At 56.8% G+C, this 15,839-nt stretch overlaps 1 protein-coding gene across 9 annotated transcripts in view; it reads left to right on the top strand.

Annotated features, from left to right (window-relative positions):
* STARD10 (StAR related lipid transfer domain containing 10) overlaps nt 1-15,839 on the top strand; it is a 43,893-nt gene that overhangs the window by 22,693 nt on the left and 5,361 nt on the right. The window contains exon 1 of one of the 9 annotated variants that reach the window (XM_013999435.2): nt 389-8,523. Coding sequence (XP_013854889.1) covers nt 8,326-8,523 — 198 coding nt within the window. The 5' untranslated portion in view covers nt 389-8,325. 9 annotated transcript variants of the gene reach the window in all.

The raw sequence follows: 15,839 nt of genomic DNA, 5'->3' as shown, positions 1-15,839 counted from the left end.
AAACCCGGCCCAGTCCAGGACTGGAGTTGGCGGGCTCTCAGGGCCCCTTGTGGCCAGATCAGATTTCTCAGGGGGGCTTCCTTGGGAGCAAAGGGTCTTGGAAGAACCGGGGCATTGTGGGCTGTGGCCAGGCCACGCACCTCCCTTGGGAGCCAGGACCCTGACCTTCTTCCCTCTCAGACTGAGCGAGGCTGCAGGTGCCTTTGCAATCCCAGCTTCATGCTGTCCTGCTGCTGGAGTGCAAGTATGGACTCTGAGGTCCGGAGAGGAGCAGGGGCCAACCCAGAGTCACACGGCCTAGTCCCCGCAGAGTTGGACTTGGCACCAGCTCTCTGGCCTCCGTACCAAGTGTTGTGTCCCCTACAGGGGAGGGGGCAGAGGACGTGGGCTGAGCGGAGCTGGGGCCTAGGGAGGAGGCTGGGGCCTTGGTTACGGGCACCCGCGATCTCTGATGCCCTCAGCACGGCCAGGTGGAGCTCTGGGGGACAGGCAGAGGTCTCCACGCTCCCCAGTCTCAAGAGTCCAGGAATCCCGTCTCTGATAAGAGCCCCTGCCCTGAGCCAAGCGTTTCTCTCCACCGTCTGGCTTACCCTCAGCCCAGTCCTGGGCAGCAATAGGCTTGTCTTCACGCTGCAGATGGAGAAACTGAGGCTGAGAGAGGTGATGTCACTTGCCTAAGGTCACACAGCAGCTTTGGCAGGAGTGGAACCCAGGCCAGCCTGGCTCCAGAGCCTCTGCCCTTCTCTGCTTGCGCCTATGTCTTAGCCAACATTCTGGCATTTGACCCCATCAATAACTTTTTGAAAGACGTGGTGTTCTCATCATCCCATTCTTGTTCGATGAGTGAGAAAGCCAAGGCCCGAAAGGGGAGTGCCTGGCCACGGTCACATGGCAGATCTGAAGCCAGAGTCCCCAGGGATGACTGGGTCACTCCAGGAGGCTGGGACTCAACCACAGGTGCTTGTTGAGCTTCCCCCTCCCCCAGCCTGTTCTGGCCCTCCCCCCTGAGCTGGGAAGGCCAGCCTCCCCCTGGGCGCGTCTGTGGCATGATCCGGGGTGGGGGAGGGGCTCTGCCTACCTGTCTACCTGATGGCTTCCCCCCACCCCCGTGACTTACAGTCCCTCTGCCCCTGGGCCAGAGGTTCCTGGCAGCCACTGTGGCTCTGGCCCAGCATTTGGAGCCAAGACAAAGGGATGTGGCTGCTGGAGGCCACCTCTACCCTTTCCCTCCCTCCTGGCCTCCCGCCTGGGCTGTTCCTGAGCCTCGCTGTGCTCTGGGCCCTGGAGAGGAGGCAGACACTGCCTCTTGAAAGGTCAGGCCTTGTCCCAAAGGCAGATGCTGAACATGGATCCTGGGTCCAAGGCAGAGGGCAGCTTGAAACCTGAATTCAAGTCTCTCAGCGCCCAGGCCAGGCTTCCCGCAGGCCCCTATAGCAGGAGAGGAATGGGAAACCAGGGGTCTGCGCCTGCTCCAGCAGGCCCAGCTGGGGAAGAGGCTGGGTTCCAGTCCTGGCCGTGGTATTCTCTTGCTGTGTGTGACCGTGGGCACATCCCTGCCCTCTCAGGGCTTTCTCCTTCTGTGCCTTGCGGCTTACCTGGCTCCAGGAACCTCTGAGTTCAATGCCTGGGCTGGGCCCTTGGAGAGGGTTGCAGCCCAGGGGGACAGAAAGTGGGAGATGACACAGCCTGCCCAGCCCTGCCCTGGAAGCTCTTGTGCTCGGGCTCTCGATGCTACTGCAAGCCCAGCCACTTGAGGCAGAAGAGGAGACCCGGTCCCTGTCCTCAGCGGTGTCTAGACCCTGGTAGAGAGAAGACTGGCAATCCCAGGTGACCCGCTGACCCCTGCACGCAGTGGGGCAGGAGGTGGCCTGGTGGGCAGGGGCCTTGAGGGGCTTGGCGGCTGGAGCAGGGCTGCAGGGTCTCCTGGGGGAGGGCGGCTGAGAGCCAGCGGTTCCTCTTGCTACAGGAAGCTGGGCAGCAGGGGGACCTATCTCCTCTGACTTCCTGTCCTGTGGGTCTTCCTCTTCCCCTTTGGGGAAAGCGTCGGTGACCCTCCCTGACCTGTCTCGCTGTCCACCTGTTTCCACACCCCAGCCTCCTGGGTTCCAAGCTCTCAGGCCAGTACCCAGGTCTGTGCTTCTCAGCACCTCATTCCCGCCCTGGGAGACTTGGGATCATCTTAGGCATCTCCAAGGGCACTTCTCGCTCTTCACAGTCTGTGGGACCCGAAAGACCGTTTGGGAAGATGGGGACAGTCGCCGGGCCAGAAGATACTTTGTATCTTCCCATGTGGCTGGGTCTTACCAATGCCACTGAACAGATGTGGAGGCTGAGGTTCAGGGCAGGAATTCCCTGTGCAGTCAGAGCACTGGAAGGAGGCAGGATCAGAACTTGGGCCCCTGAGACTCCAAGGCCAGCATCTCCTCGCTCCCTGGGCCTGCCTGTTAGCACCACGGGGCCCTTCCCTTCCCCGGAGCCGGTGGCTCAGAACCTACCCCTCTCTCCTGCCATGGTCTCCCCATGCTGTGTCACTGTGGAAAGGCATCCTGGAGGGGACCCAGCTAAGCAAGAGCCAGTCGTTTCTGTGTGACCTGGGGGTCACGGCACCTTTCAACATCAGTCTCATCTGTGGTGGCAGAGGCAGGAGTTAATGGGTTTTAGGGGTTGTTTTCCATGAAGGTAGGTGCAGGCTGGGCCTCTGCCCTCTCTGGGGCTCAGTTTCCCCATCTCTACAGGCCGTTTCTGGGCAGGTGGTTTGCGGAGGCTGTCCCGGCCTTAGGCCGTGGGAAGAGCGTCTGTACTGCTGGACACAGAGTAAGGACGGAGAGCCAAGGCCTTGCCAGTCTCTGCCATCCGAGAGGTCCCTAGATGGGGTTTCTGAACTCAGGCCGATGCCCGGAGAACCCCGGGCTGCCTCTAGCCCTGGCTGGCTCTGGGGCGGGTAGGGGAAGCGCTCACAGAGCTGTCCTGGGGGACAGGCTCCCAGAGGCAGAGCCCCGGGCGGCCAGGGTCTGGACCTTCAGGGGACGGAGATCAGAGACGAGGAAGGTCAGAGGTGGCCGAAGGCTTTAGGGACAGCTTCCCAGGTGCCTGGCCTGGCCCGAGGCCTTAGGGGAGCGTAGAGGGCCAGGGTCCCGGCGTGTGGCCTTGGGGCAGTTGCTGCCCCGCCTCAGCTTCCTTATCAGCACCTTTGAATAGCAGTGCCGCCCTCCCCACCCTCTCCATTCATTCATTCATCTTATCGCCACCTCTCTGCGGGCCCTGGGCCAGAGCTAAGGACAAAGAGGGCAGTCAAACTCAAGCCGAGTGTGACCAAAATCAATCAACAAACGAACAAATAGACTTCTTAAGAAAACCCAGGAGTCCCCACTGTGTCTCAGCAGGTGAAGAACCTGACCGCAGTGCTCCGGGATCTGTGGTGGCATAGATTCGATCCCTGGCCCAGCTCAGTGGGTTAAGGATCTGCCTTGGAACTCGAGGGCTGGTGGTGTTTAGACAGCTAGACCAAGGTCCTAGGATTTGGGGCCTAGAGGTCCTAAGATACCAGGGGAGGGTTTTATTTTTATTTATTTTTATTTTCGTTTTGGGCCTTGCCCGTGGCATGCAGAAGTTCCTGGGCCAGGGACTGAACCCATACTATAGCAGCCACCCGAGCCACTGCAGTGACAACCCCAGATCCGTAACCCACTGAGCCACCAGGAAACTGCAGGGAAGGGTTTTAGACAGGGTGAGCGGTAGGAGGAAGATGCTGCTGTGTGTGTCTGGACAGACATGCCAAGGCCTGTGCTAAGGCAGGGCCCGTGGGGAATGGAGCAAGAGATTGCTCCAGAGAGATTTAGGAGGCATAAGGGGGCAGATGCTGGTTTCAGCATGACTCTGTGCGGCGCACAAGCTCAGGTGCAGGCAGGGGTGTAGGACGGCGGGGATGCGCGGTGCCCGGGGCTGAGAAACCGTTGGGGTGGGGAGGGTGCCTCCCGTCAGGGTCCATGCTGAGGCTGGCAGAGCCCTCAGCCCCCAGCCTGGCTCTGTGCCTCCGTGACCAGCTCCCCAGGCTCTGGCTTTGAAACTTTAACGAGCCCCAGCTCAGTTTCCAGCCGAGAGTCTTTAAAGTTTCAGGAGATGAGAGGAAGGAGGCAGTCCTGGAGACAGATGGGTTTCCTTTCTTCGCCTGCGTCTCCATGCCTGGCTGGGCCACCTGGAACCACGGCTCTGGGCCGCATGACCCCAGAGGCCGCGCGCTCTTTAGGGATCTGGGACCTCTCCAGCTGTCCCTGAGGGGTCAGTGGCCGTGAGATGGATGCGATAGAAACTCTATTTCGGCCCTGCGCCCTTACCTTTGACCTGGGCAGGTGAAAGTCCCGCCCCCCACAAGCGGGAGGAAGGAGCTCAGCCAGGCATGGGGCTTGAGATGTCTCCCTCCCTGGGCCTCTTTTTATCCCTTCAGGCCTGGCTTGGTTTGGCCTCCGTGCTCCAGGACCCCTGGAGCTGCAGACACCCAGGTAGTGGAAGAAAGCAGGCGGCCCAGAGCTTAGTGGTGGGACCCATATCAAGTACAGACTTTCCCCCTGTTGTCAAGGAGAGCCTGGGCAGGGGGCACAGGGCAGCTGGAGCTGTTCTCTGGGCTTCGGCATAACCGTCGCCTCCCTGCCTCCCAGCCCGGCTCCCTGTAGGCAGCCACTTGCTACCTCTGGCCTCTCTCTAGAATCCTTTTGTTCTGAGGCAGGTGAAGAGCGCCTGCTCGTTTATGGCAGGTGCCCCTCCTCCTGGGCCCTGGGCAGAGGGGTAAATACTGCCTTTGGTCTTCTCAGCATCGCCGGAGCCATTTACTCCCATCCTTTGAGCTTCCTGTCACAACCCGCGTCCAGCCTTGGTTTCCAGGGAGCCCTCTCTACCACCTCTTAGGCGCCCCTCTCTCTGTTTCTGGACCCTTCCAGGTTGCCTGGGACCTGGTACAGGGCCAGGGAAGTGATGGGTCTTAAGGCAGAGCCTGACAGCCAGAGGGGATGAGTTCCCCTGTGTCTCCAACCTTCAGTAGTTCCACACGTATTTCTTGTGCACGTCCCAATGCCAGGAGCATCCAGGGATCGAGTGGCAACCCTGCTGTCATGGGTTTACGTCCCCAGGGGAGAGCAGTAAACAGGAGCAAACGGCAGAAGCAGACGGTGGCTGTGTGTCATGAGGACGGGGTGCTGGGATGGGAGTTGTCTGGCCGTCTGCATTTGGGCCTTCTGTGTGTGTGGAGCCGGACTGTGGCTGAGGGTGTGTGTGTCTGGGTCCTTGGTTGGGTGTCCTGTATTGAATGTGTGTGTGTGTGTGTGTGTGTACACGTGTCTAAGGTTGTGTGTCTGTGCCTCTGAGTGTGAGACTCTGTGTGTTTCTGTGTCTGGCATTACTCTGCGTGTGAGTCACACCCCCTCACTGCAGCAGAGTTGTCTCTGATCCAATTCTGTCTCCTCAGCTGTCTCCCCCGCCTGGCGCTCAGCTCTGGCTCCTCTGCTTCCCTCCAGCCCCTGCCTTTGCCTCTGGGCCTGTCCCTGGGTCCCAGAGTCTCCCCAGGGGGTGTTTTCCCGCCCTGTCTCTGATGGTTACCGCCTCAGCCCGTATGTCACTACTTGTCCCTTTTCCTCCTTTTGTTCCCCCGTCCTGGTTATTTATTTGTTCGACGAACCTCTTCTCATGCCTCCCACCCTCTATGCCAGCCACTGTGCTGGAGCAGTGACCTGGCGATGAATCAACCCAGGCCCTGCTCTCAAGGCCTGGAGGGGAGACTGATGGAGGTGGCGACAGCCTTTCACGCGGACTCAGGCCGAGGGAGGCCAGTGGCTGACAGCATGGTGGGGGACAGTGTGTCTTGAGTGGGACCTGGAGCCCAGCGGGAGTCGGGTGGCAGGCTGAGAAGATCTTGGGGTGAGTGGACTAAGGGTGAGGAAGGGCTGGCGGCAGAACCAGAGTAGGGAGGATTCGTTTTTTTTTCTTTTTTATGGCCACACCCCAGGCGCATGGATGTTCCTGGGCCAGAGATTGAATCTGAGCCACATCTGTGACCTACGCTGCAGCTGCAGCAACACCAAATCCTTTAACCCACTGTGACAGGCTGGCGATGAAACCTCTGCTTCCGCAGTGACCCAAGTCGCTGCAGTCAGATTCTTAACCCCATGCGCCACAGTAGGAACTCCAGGGAGGATGTTTTGGAGTTAGGATTTGATCCTGAACGCGGAGAGAGGCAGCAGAGGCTTTCGAGTTGGGCAGTCTCAGTATCACTAGGTTTTAGAAAGCTCCCTGCTGCAGGTGACAGATTGGCCTGGAACCCAGGACACCAGTGATGATGTGGAAGCTGCAGCCCTGCAAGCAATGACAGTGAGGCCTGCCTGGAGTTGGCAAAGAGGAGCAGGGGGAGGTGACGGCTGTGTGGAATCCCAGGCTCCAGGCACAGGAGGCGTGGAGCCGGGTGGGCCTTGAGGGTGGATTATACCACTGTAATGGACATGGTGAGTGGGAGCCTGTGGGCCGGTCCAGTGGGTGATGCCAGGAGGCTGTTGAAGATGCAGTCTCGGAGTTCCCACTGGGGTGCAGTAGGTTAAGAAGGAGACTGTAGCACTTGGGTTGCCGTGGTAGTGCAGATTCGATCCCTGGCCCCTTGCAGTGGGTTAGAGGATCTGGTGTTGCTGCTGCTGCAGTATAGGTCGAGGCTGTGACTCAGATTCAGTCCCTGGCCTGGGAACTTCTGTATGTCACAGGTGTGGCCCTAAAAATAAAAACAATTAAAAAATTAAAAAAAAAAAAAGATGCTGTCTGGAGCTTCCTAGAGAGCTTTGGGGGCCTCAGGCCACTGGCAGTCCCTAAAGTCCTGGGAGCGCAGAAGCAGATGTGTGTGTCAGCCTCGGCCTCAGCTTGTTCGTGGCCTTCCCGACCCCCTTTCTCCTCCTGCAGGCCCACCCCTCTTTGCTGTCTTTCTCAGCTCTCCGCCCTCTGTCTGGCTCTCCTGCCTCCCCTGGGGCTGGAGCAGAGTGGCAGGAGCTCCGGACCAGGAGGTCAGCCTCTGAGAGGTCAGAACTGCAGAGCTGAGGCCTGAGGGGTGGGCTGTCCAGAGAGGCTGCAGGAGGCGGGGCAGAGGCAGGAGAGGCTGAGTCACCCAGCCCCGGGGGAGGAGCAGCAGCAGAGCCTGGCCGGCTGAGCAGACTCTGGGGGAGACATGGCAGTACGTCCACCCAGCACCAGCCTCGGGGGCCACCTTTGGAGAGAAGATGGCTTGAGGGTCCCCTTCTCCTCAGTGGAGAGGAGGGCCTCAGGGCTGGTCTAGTCGTTTGGCAGGTGAAAACTCTGAGCCCAAAGGTCGGGGAAGGAGACCCGGCGATGGGCCCACAGCCACCTGCTCTCTGTGTCCTTCCAGCCCCCCTTCTCCAGGCGGAGCTGCCCCAACTGCCTCAGCGTCTGGCATGGAGCCCCCAGAGCGTCCTTATCTGGCCACGCACTGGCCGGCCTGGGACAGAGCAGAGCCTGGTTCTTAGGCCACAGCCTCAGGGGTGGACTGCTGCTCAGCCGGTTCCACCATGGTTCTTCATTTTCTCCTCTCGGCCACCATTTACAAATGGGCAGAAATCCCTCTTCCCAGGAAATTGAGAGGATGGAATGAGAGGAATTGGCAAGGACCGTAGCACAGAGACTGGCACAGAGCTGGCGCCCTGGTAACGTTTGCCGTGGGTGGATGCATGAAGAGTCTGAGGTACCCAAGGGACAGCTCCGTCTGCTCCCATCCTGTGCACTCGCTTACCTCTGGAACCACAGGAGCCCTCGCCTTCCCCCAGCCCGTCCAGGCTGTTTCCAGTCCCAGGCTCAGACCAGCACCTCTGCCAGGACGCCCTTCCCTCCCGACATCTGGGTACCGTCTGCTCTTCCACTCATCCTGTAGGACCCCTCCCTGTACCTGTGTCCTTCTGTTCCCTCTGTCCCTGCTCTGACCCCCGAGGGTTTTTTATGCCTGTGCCCTGGCCAGGGGTGAGCGCTCCAGCTCCACCAGCAGCACGTCCAGACCACACGAAGTATTTCCGAGGGAACTCAGCCTCAGCCTGGGTGGCCTCAAGCTCATCTCAGCTGAGTCCAGGCTTCCAGGTCCAGGAAAGGAGGACAGGGGCCTCTGGACAACACTCTTAACCTAGGGGAAACCAAAGTCTGATTTCTTTGTCTTATATAAACTCTACTGTACGAAGAGTAACAGGAATTCCAAAATGATAAATCACTCAGAGCCTCTATTCCTGAGTAAAACCTTTCCTTGGTTCCTTCCAGCTCTCATTCAAGGGTGTGGATAATTTATACACAATTTAGACCATGGCACAGATACAAGTTTGTGTCCTCTTTTGTTCATATAACATTGCATCTGTAGACGTTTCTCATATTGCTACAGAGTTATTAATTCACCAACATTTCCTGCAGCTGCACCCTGCCAGTCCTGCTCTGGGTTCTGGGGGGGCCCTGCACCTGCCGTGGGAGCCCAAAGTCCTCTGTCGCTGGGCGGCAGCCTTCAAGGTGATGTATCGTTCTAACCCAACCAGGTCCTGCTCTTTGTGGTGTTCCAGGTTGTCCTCGAATGTATTTTGCTAGTTACAAATGCAATAACAGAGTCATGAATATTGTAACAAGACTTTTTTTTTTTTTTTTTCTTATTTTTGTATTTTTTTTTCCTTGAATGTAGATTTCTGGCCCTGGGTTTTCAGGAACTGAGTTGAAAGATATGTTTTTAAGATTTTAAAAATATTTGCCAAATTGCTTTTCAAAATAGTGAAACCAGTTTGTTTTTGCTGTCACTAACTGGCTAATAGTTTTATCATATCCTCACAAGCAGAGAGTACTTTCTTTATTTTTGCAAATTTACTAAGTATAAATTGATATTTCAGTACAGCTTTAATTTCCTTTTCTTTATCAGAACTATTGAAGATCTTACAGCAAGTCCCAGAATCTCCCCCGAACCTGTCTCTGGCCCCCTCCCCCCCTCACACCTCATTTTATGAGAGGATGATGGGAGAATCATCAGCCTCCAGTGCCCTGGGGAGAGAGTGCCATCCAGGAGGTTTTCACAACCACCCTTCCTTCTGACCTCCACAAAGCACTGAGGGCCACCAGCCACGGCCGAGCACGGCCTCTTGGTGGCTCACCTGTCTCTCCTTCATTTTGGCAACAGTTCTTTACTAAACTCTGCCAGGCACTGGCGACACCAAGATGAACAAGGGGCCAAGATGAAAAGGTGCGTCGCAGGGTGTCCTGATGAAGCGGGGCACGGGGTGGAGGAGTAGCCTCCCAGACCAACCTGCAGAATTTAGGGACAGGGTAGGCTGCCCAGGCAGGGCACAGCCAGGCTGAAGTTAAAGGACAGGACAGCAAGGGCGCCAGCCAGGGGAGAGGTCCTGGAAAAGCAAGACTTATCCCACCTTTCTCCTCCTGCATGTGCCCCCCCCCACGCCCGCTTCCCCTGATCCAGGTCAGTAACCTTGGAGCTGCTCTTGAGATCTGCATGGGGGAACATGGGGGAACATGGGGGAAGGTATTAGGGGTCTCCATTCTGGAGGCTCCAGAAACTCAGAGCCAAGGGCCTCTTGGCTTGATGCTGGCCCTCTGGGGCCTTTGGGAGGGGCGGTGGAGGGCCTGAAACCAGCAAGCAGGGGGCGCTGGTGGGGGGGGCCTGGAGCAGACAGGGCAGAGGGGCCGCTGGAGCTGAGCCTCTCCTGTACCGTGTGCCCTGGGCAGTCTCTGCATCTCGCAGTGCCCGGACTGAGGGGGAGGGCGGCGTCTGGCTGTGGGTCGTGAGGGTGGGCCACCTCCTCTCCCTGTCCCGCCGCCCTGTGGCAGGAGCTGGGGCATTTCTGTGGGTTTCAACTTTGTTCCTTGCCCCCGCATATCCTGCCCTTCGGTATTGGCAGGAGAGGGCCCCCCCTGGCAGGGCCTGAGCAATCAGGGAAAGCTTTTGGGGCCTGGGGCTGGACAAAGGGCAGCTGCTGCCGGAAGCTTTATGTACAAGTCTCATTTAATCCTCACAGCTCCACTCTGAAGCCAGGATTGTCCCTGTTTGACAGATGAAGGTACTGGGACTCGGAGCTGAAGTCCTTTGCCCAGGCCAAGGCCGCAGAGACAGGATGTGGCAGGGCAGAGGCCTATCTGGCCTGACAGCTTGGGACTGCCGAGAGCATGAGCCTAGGGGGTCCAGCCAGTCTGGTGGCAATGAGATGGCCCAAGGCTTCTCAGAGGGGGCTTGTAGGTGCAGAGCTCCAGTGCTGGGCTTTGGAAAAGCACAGCCTTGCTTTTGAGCCCAGCGAGGCCCAAGGTTGGAGTCAGGAAGATCTCTGAACTTCACCTCCCGGGTCAGCAGGCCCTCCTGAATCCAGTGAGGGCTGCGTGATAACCATCAATTAACCAAGGCAATTTCCAGTTGCCAGTGTGTCTGGTGTGTGTTTTAGCTGGGCCAGTCCTGCCCCTTAATGAGGGGGGCAGAAAGTCCCGACACTTTGGGGTCAGGCGCACCCAGGTTCTGTTAGCCTGGCCATCCATCACTTTAGCCATGTGGCCTTAGTCAATCATTGTACCTCTCTGGGCTTCACTTTATGCATCTGTAAAATGGGGGTGCTGATACCCATCAGGGTGTTGGGAAGGTAAGAGACAGTGTCTGCCCAGATGGCGTCTGGGTGCCCTTGGCAGCTGGCAGCGGTGGTTTGACCTAAATTTCAGCCCCTGTGGGTCCATGGTCCAGGTGCTGCTGTCTCCTTTGTGCGATGATGAATTAGTAGTTTGGAGCACATGGTCATGGTTATTGAGGTTGTAGCTGTTGTTCGGGGCTCTGATTGATTTCACAGCTAGTACCTCATCCCTGGTCTGTTTTTACTGTGGTTCTTCTGGGCAAGGGTGATTTATTGAACTGTTAACAAAACTGCTAAAATGCAGTATGGTGAGAAGTTAGCACTGGAGTTCCCGTCGTGGCACAGCGGAAACAAATCCCACTAGGATCCATGGGGATGTCGGTTCGATCCCTGGCCTCGCCCAGTGGGTTAAGGATCCTGCATTGCTGTGGCTGTGGTGTAGGCTGGTAGCTGCAGCTCTGATTTGACCCCTAGCCTGGGAACCTCCATATGCCATGGGTGCAGCCCTAACAAGACAAAAGGCAAACCAAAAAAAGAAGTTAGCACAGACTGAGGGATGTTTTGTAGCCCAAAGGGACCCCTTACCCCTCTCTGGGCCTCGGTTTCCCCGGTGCTGCCTGAGCAGTGGTGGTGAAGAGAGTGTCTCCTGAGTCTCCAGGGCTTTGAGATAATCCGTGTGCCCCGCACATCCCACAGGCAAGGGTGTGGGAGAGCTGTTGTGTGAGGTCTTGGGGTGCATAGGCAAGACTTGGATCCTTCTGTCTGTGTCTCAGTTTGCTTGTTACTGCCCTGGCCATTGGCCCTCCAGGCCACACAAGAGCCCGTGGACATGACCTGACTTCTTTTCCCGTCTCAGGCCAGCCATCTCCCTGGATCCTGGGAGATGGTGCAGCCCCTCTTCTCACCTCCTGTGGAGATTCCTCTTTCTCTAATGCTGAGCGCTGGGGAGGTGCCCCAGAGAAGCACAGAGCAGCGGAGGGGAGGGAGGCCGTAGAGCGAGACGCTGCTGGGGCACTGGACCCTGCCCTGTACTTATTTATTTAAGCCTCCAGGCCTTTGCACCCACCAGTCTCTCTGCCCGACATGCCCTCTGTCCCCTGTAGCAGCTCAGCTCCTTTCAGGCTCAGTTGCCCGCTGATCCCACAGCTCCCATTACCACCCCCCTGCCCCCGCACCCCCCCTCCCGCTCCCCCCAGCTCATTCTCATTTTGTGCCCCCATCTCTCCCACCATCCACCCCGTGGAGCCTCCTTGCGCAGGGCCCAGGTCTGCTTCACCTCCCAGTCCCTGCTGCCCAGTTGCAGGCCTGGCACATGGTAGATTCCAGAAAGTGGTGACTGGATGGACGGAGGAAAGAGTGGTGCCTCGGACTCAGACTATAAGGGGGCGCATGCACACGTGACCTGGTTCTAGCCCTGAGGGAGCCTGCTGAGTAATAATACCAGCCAGCCACTGTTTGGGGGGTATCTACTACGTGCCAGGCATGGGGCAACATTATCTCATTTAATTTAATCATAGCGTCACCATGACATAGGTGCTTTTATTAGCTTCACTTTTTACGTGAAGAAACCAGGACTTGGGCGGGTTAAACCTGTGCCTGTGGGAGAAGCTGGGGTTGCAACCTGGGGTTGCTGGACTCAGGCGCCTGCAGGAATCTCCCTAAGGGCCTTCCTTGCCTGTCTAGTCCCCTCCGCGCAGGGCCCCGCGGAGGTCTGGGCAGCCCAGTTCTCTACCTCATGGGGTTTGGAACGAGTACAGTGTAGGGGACACAGTCTCATTTCTCTGGTGTCACCGCTCCCTCTGGGTCTCAGTTTTCTCAGCTGTAAAATGACTGCATGTCAGACTTCCTGCTGTAAACCAGGCCTTTTGGGCTTTGCAGCCAAGCATAGCTCGCTCCCTGGCTGAGCAGCCGTGGTGCGGCCTGGCCTCTAGCTCCTAGGTGCTCACAAAGTGACTGATTTACCCAGCGCGCTGCGGGTTCCGGCCACAGCCCGCCCACCAGGTGCTCGCTGGTGACTCCCCCCGCCCCCGCCCCGTCCCTCCAGAAGCCTCTTAGAATTACTTTGCCCGTGTGGCGGCTGCCGCCGTGCACAGGAACAATGCTGGATGTAATTTACCCCTCTTGGCGCAGCCCTGCTGCCTCCCGGGGGCTGCGGAAAGAGCTGGGCCCAGAGCCAGGGCCCCAGCCAGGCAGGACTGGCCACCGGCACCACTCAGTTTTCTTCCCTGCAGCAGCGCTGCCACAGCCCAGGTTCTCAGCTTCCCCCAGGCCTCACAGCTGGCCCTCCTCCCCAAGAGGTGCGGGAGCTTGGGAAGCCTTTGAAGTCTCCCTCTTAAAGATAAAATCTCAGGCGGGGTTTATGCTTAACTCAGCGCAAGGCCCTCCCACTGCCAGCTGTCTCAGAGGGAGGCTGCGGTCCTGAAGCCACAGAAGCCCAGGGGGAGAAGGGCAGTCTGGGCAGTGTGTACCCAGCCGTGGGTGCAGTGAGGCCTGGCACTGAGACCGGCCCTAGGAAGAGGCGTGCCCAGGTGAGAGTCTCACCTACAAAGCCTGCTTCTGCAGTCACTTCCCCTCCATACACTCACTGTCTGGGATAACACATTTGAGGACTTGCAAAGGCAAACCGGCTTCCAAACTTGGCTTTGGAGGCGTTCTGGTTTCCTCAGACGCCGCACTTGAATGCTTCTTGGTGGTTGAGTATAGGAAGCTCTGGTTTTGAAGCTCTGAGGCTTCCTGGCTGCATGACTTGGGGAGGTGGTTTCCTCTCCTGAGCTTCAGCTTCTATTCTGCAGCACAGCAGTGACCCAGCTCGTAAGCTGGGGTGAAAGGTGAGCGTATGTGTCGAAAGTCAGGTGCAGCACCTGGCCCTCCTCGTGGCTAGTCCGTGGCAGGTTGTCTGAATGCTCCTGGTGATGCCAGATCTGGCCTCTGCTGCCTTCCCCTCCCACCTCTCTCATTGCTTTATTTACGCCCCTCGTTCCTTCATGCATGCAGGTTTCATTGGTCTCTTTCAGTCTGATGTAGTTCCTGGATCTTTCCTTAACTTTCATCACCCTGATTCTTAGAGACCAGAGATTTGGGAAAGTCCTTCATTTGGGGACTCTTATTCCTTATAATTAGATTTAGGTCATGCGTCTTTGACGAAATGTCGCATGAGTGGTGCCTGGATTCTTTTCATTGCATCCTATCAGGCAATGAATATCCAGTTGTATGCTGTCCCCTCACTGATGACATTCACTTTGATCACTTGATAAAGGACGTATCCTCCAGGTAGTGTGAAGTTACTGACTTGATGCCAAGGTACTTTGAAATTATGCAAATACCCTAGTCCTCATTAAACCTTCAATTTTTTAATTTATTCATACACGTGTATACTTTGGTTTCCTATTCTGTGGAATAGCATCTATTACTGCCATTATTTATTTTAATACATGGGTTGGCCCAGCTTTAGCCCCTGGTAGGGGACCAGTTGTCCTAATTTGCCCAGGGCTGAGGGGTTTCCTCGGATGGGGACTTTCTGTGCTAAACCGGGACGGCCTCGGGGAGAGCCGGATGGAACCCCGATGGCCATGGAACCAGCGGGAGCCCTTGCCTCTGGCTCCTGCGTCTGCTGGGCAAGGTCTCTATCGTTCTGGGAGTCTGTCCATCCTTACATTCTGGCACAGGAAGATGTTCTGGGCTCGTCTACACGGTGCCCCAGCCCCAGGAATCACGCGTTTCTCCAAGACCTGGAAGCAGACTGGCGAGTGTCCGGCCTTCGGGGCTGGAGCAGATGGAGCTCCTCCAGCTTTTCCTCCAGGCTACATGGTTCTCTCTGTTCCGAGTGAACTTCTCCAGGAGGACTGGCCCCCACCTGCCCCACCCCCCAGAGCTGACCTCCTGGGCAGTGTGGGTGCCTCCCCACTTCCAAGTTGGTCTCCTTCCTCAACTGGACGCCTCTGGAGGACTGGCCTCATTTCTCTCTCTGACTCTTCTGTGCTCTACACAGAGCTGGAGCTGGTTCAATGACTGGGTCCAGTCATACCCCCTTGTGGAGCAGAAAAGCAAACAGGACAGGGAGGATGACTGCTGTGAGTATGCAGGCTGGAGCTGTCCTTAAACTTCAGGGTTTTTTTTTTTTGTTTTTTTTTTGGTCTTTTTAGGGCCGCATCCGTGGCATATGAAGGTTCCCAGGCTAGAGGCTGCATCAGAGCTGCAGCTGCCAGCCTATGCCAGAGCCACAGCCATGCAGGATCCAAGCCGCATCTGTGACCTGCACCACAGCTCACGGCAACGCTGGATCCTTAACCCACTGAGCAAGGCCAGGGGTTGAACCCACGTCTTCATGGATAGTAGTCAGGTTTGTTAACCACTGAGCCACGATGGGAACTCCCCTTTTTTAACTGAAATGGGACTAGTACGTCAGGGCTCATATATTGCTGTAGTAATAAAACGCAGCAGTGTGCAGCAAGCACTTAGGTTGGTACCTGGCAGCTGGTGATCGTGTCTCAGTGTCTCTGTGGATCCTTTTATTTAAATGCTTTTCGTTATTGCAGAAACGTACTATATATTTTAGATAATTAAAAATACAGACGGCAAAAGGAAAACAGCCATCACATGGTCGTCAATAGACTTCGTCGGCATTCACACCTTGGCTGTTGCGCTTCCCGGGCTTTTTCCGAGCGTGTATTCCTCACCCCAACCCCGGAGGAGATGACATCATGCATTCCATTCTGTAACCTGCTTTCCCTCAGGCAGCAGGCTCCATCATGGTGTTCCAGTAAATTTTTAGCACATTTAATTAATACTCAGGTCATAGTCACATTTCTCCACTTGTCCCAAAAATGTCACTATAGCTATTGTGGCCAAGCCAGGATGCAACTCGGAGCCACACTCTCTATCTGGTTATTTGTCCTGTACGTTTCAGTTTAGCCCAGTCCGGCCCCTTCCTATGACACTGACCAGTAGAAGAGACTTGACCAGTAGCCCTGCAGAATGTCTCCCCAGGGAGTTCCTGCCGTGGCTCAGCGGAAATGAATCTGACCAGTATCCATGAGGACCTGCAGGTTCCATCCCTGGCCTCACTCAGTGGGTTAAGGATCCATTGTGGCCGTGAGCTGTGGTGTAGGTCACAGGCGTGTCTTGGGTGTCTTGGATCCCATATTGCTGTGGCTGTGGTGTAGGCCGGCAGCTACAGCTCCAATTGGACCCCTGGGTGGGGCCCTAAAGAGAGGGAGA

The sequence above is a fragment of the Sus scrofa genome, chromosome 9, assembly GCF_000003025.6.
Source record: "Sus scrofa isolate TJ Tabasco breed Duroc chromosome 9, Sscrofa11.1, whole genome shotgun sequence".
NCBI lineage: Eukaryota > Metazoa > Chordata > Mammalia > Artiodactyla > Suidae > Sus > Sus scrofa.
The sequence above is the reverse complement of the archived record's forward strand: the minus strand, read 5'-3'. Positions and strand labels throughout refer to the sequence as shown.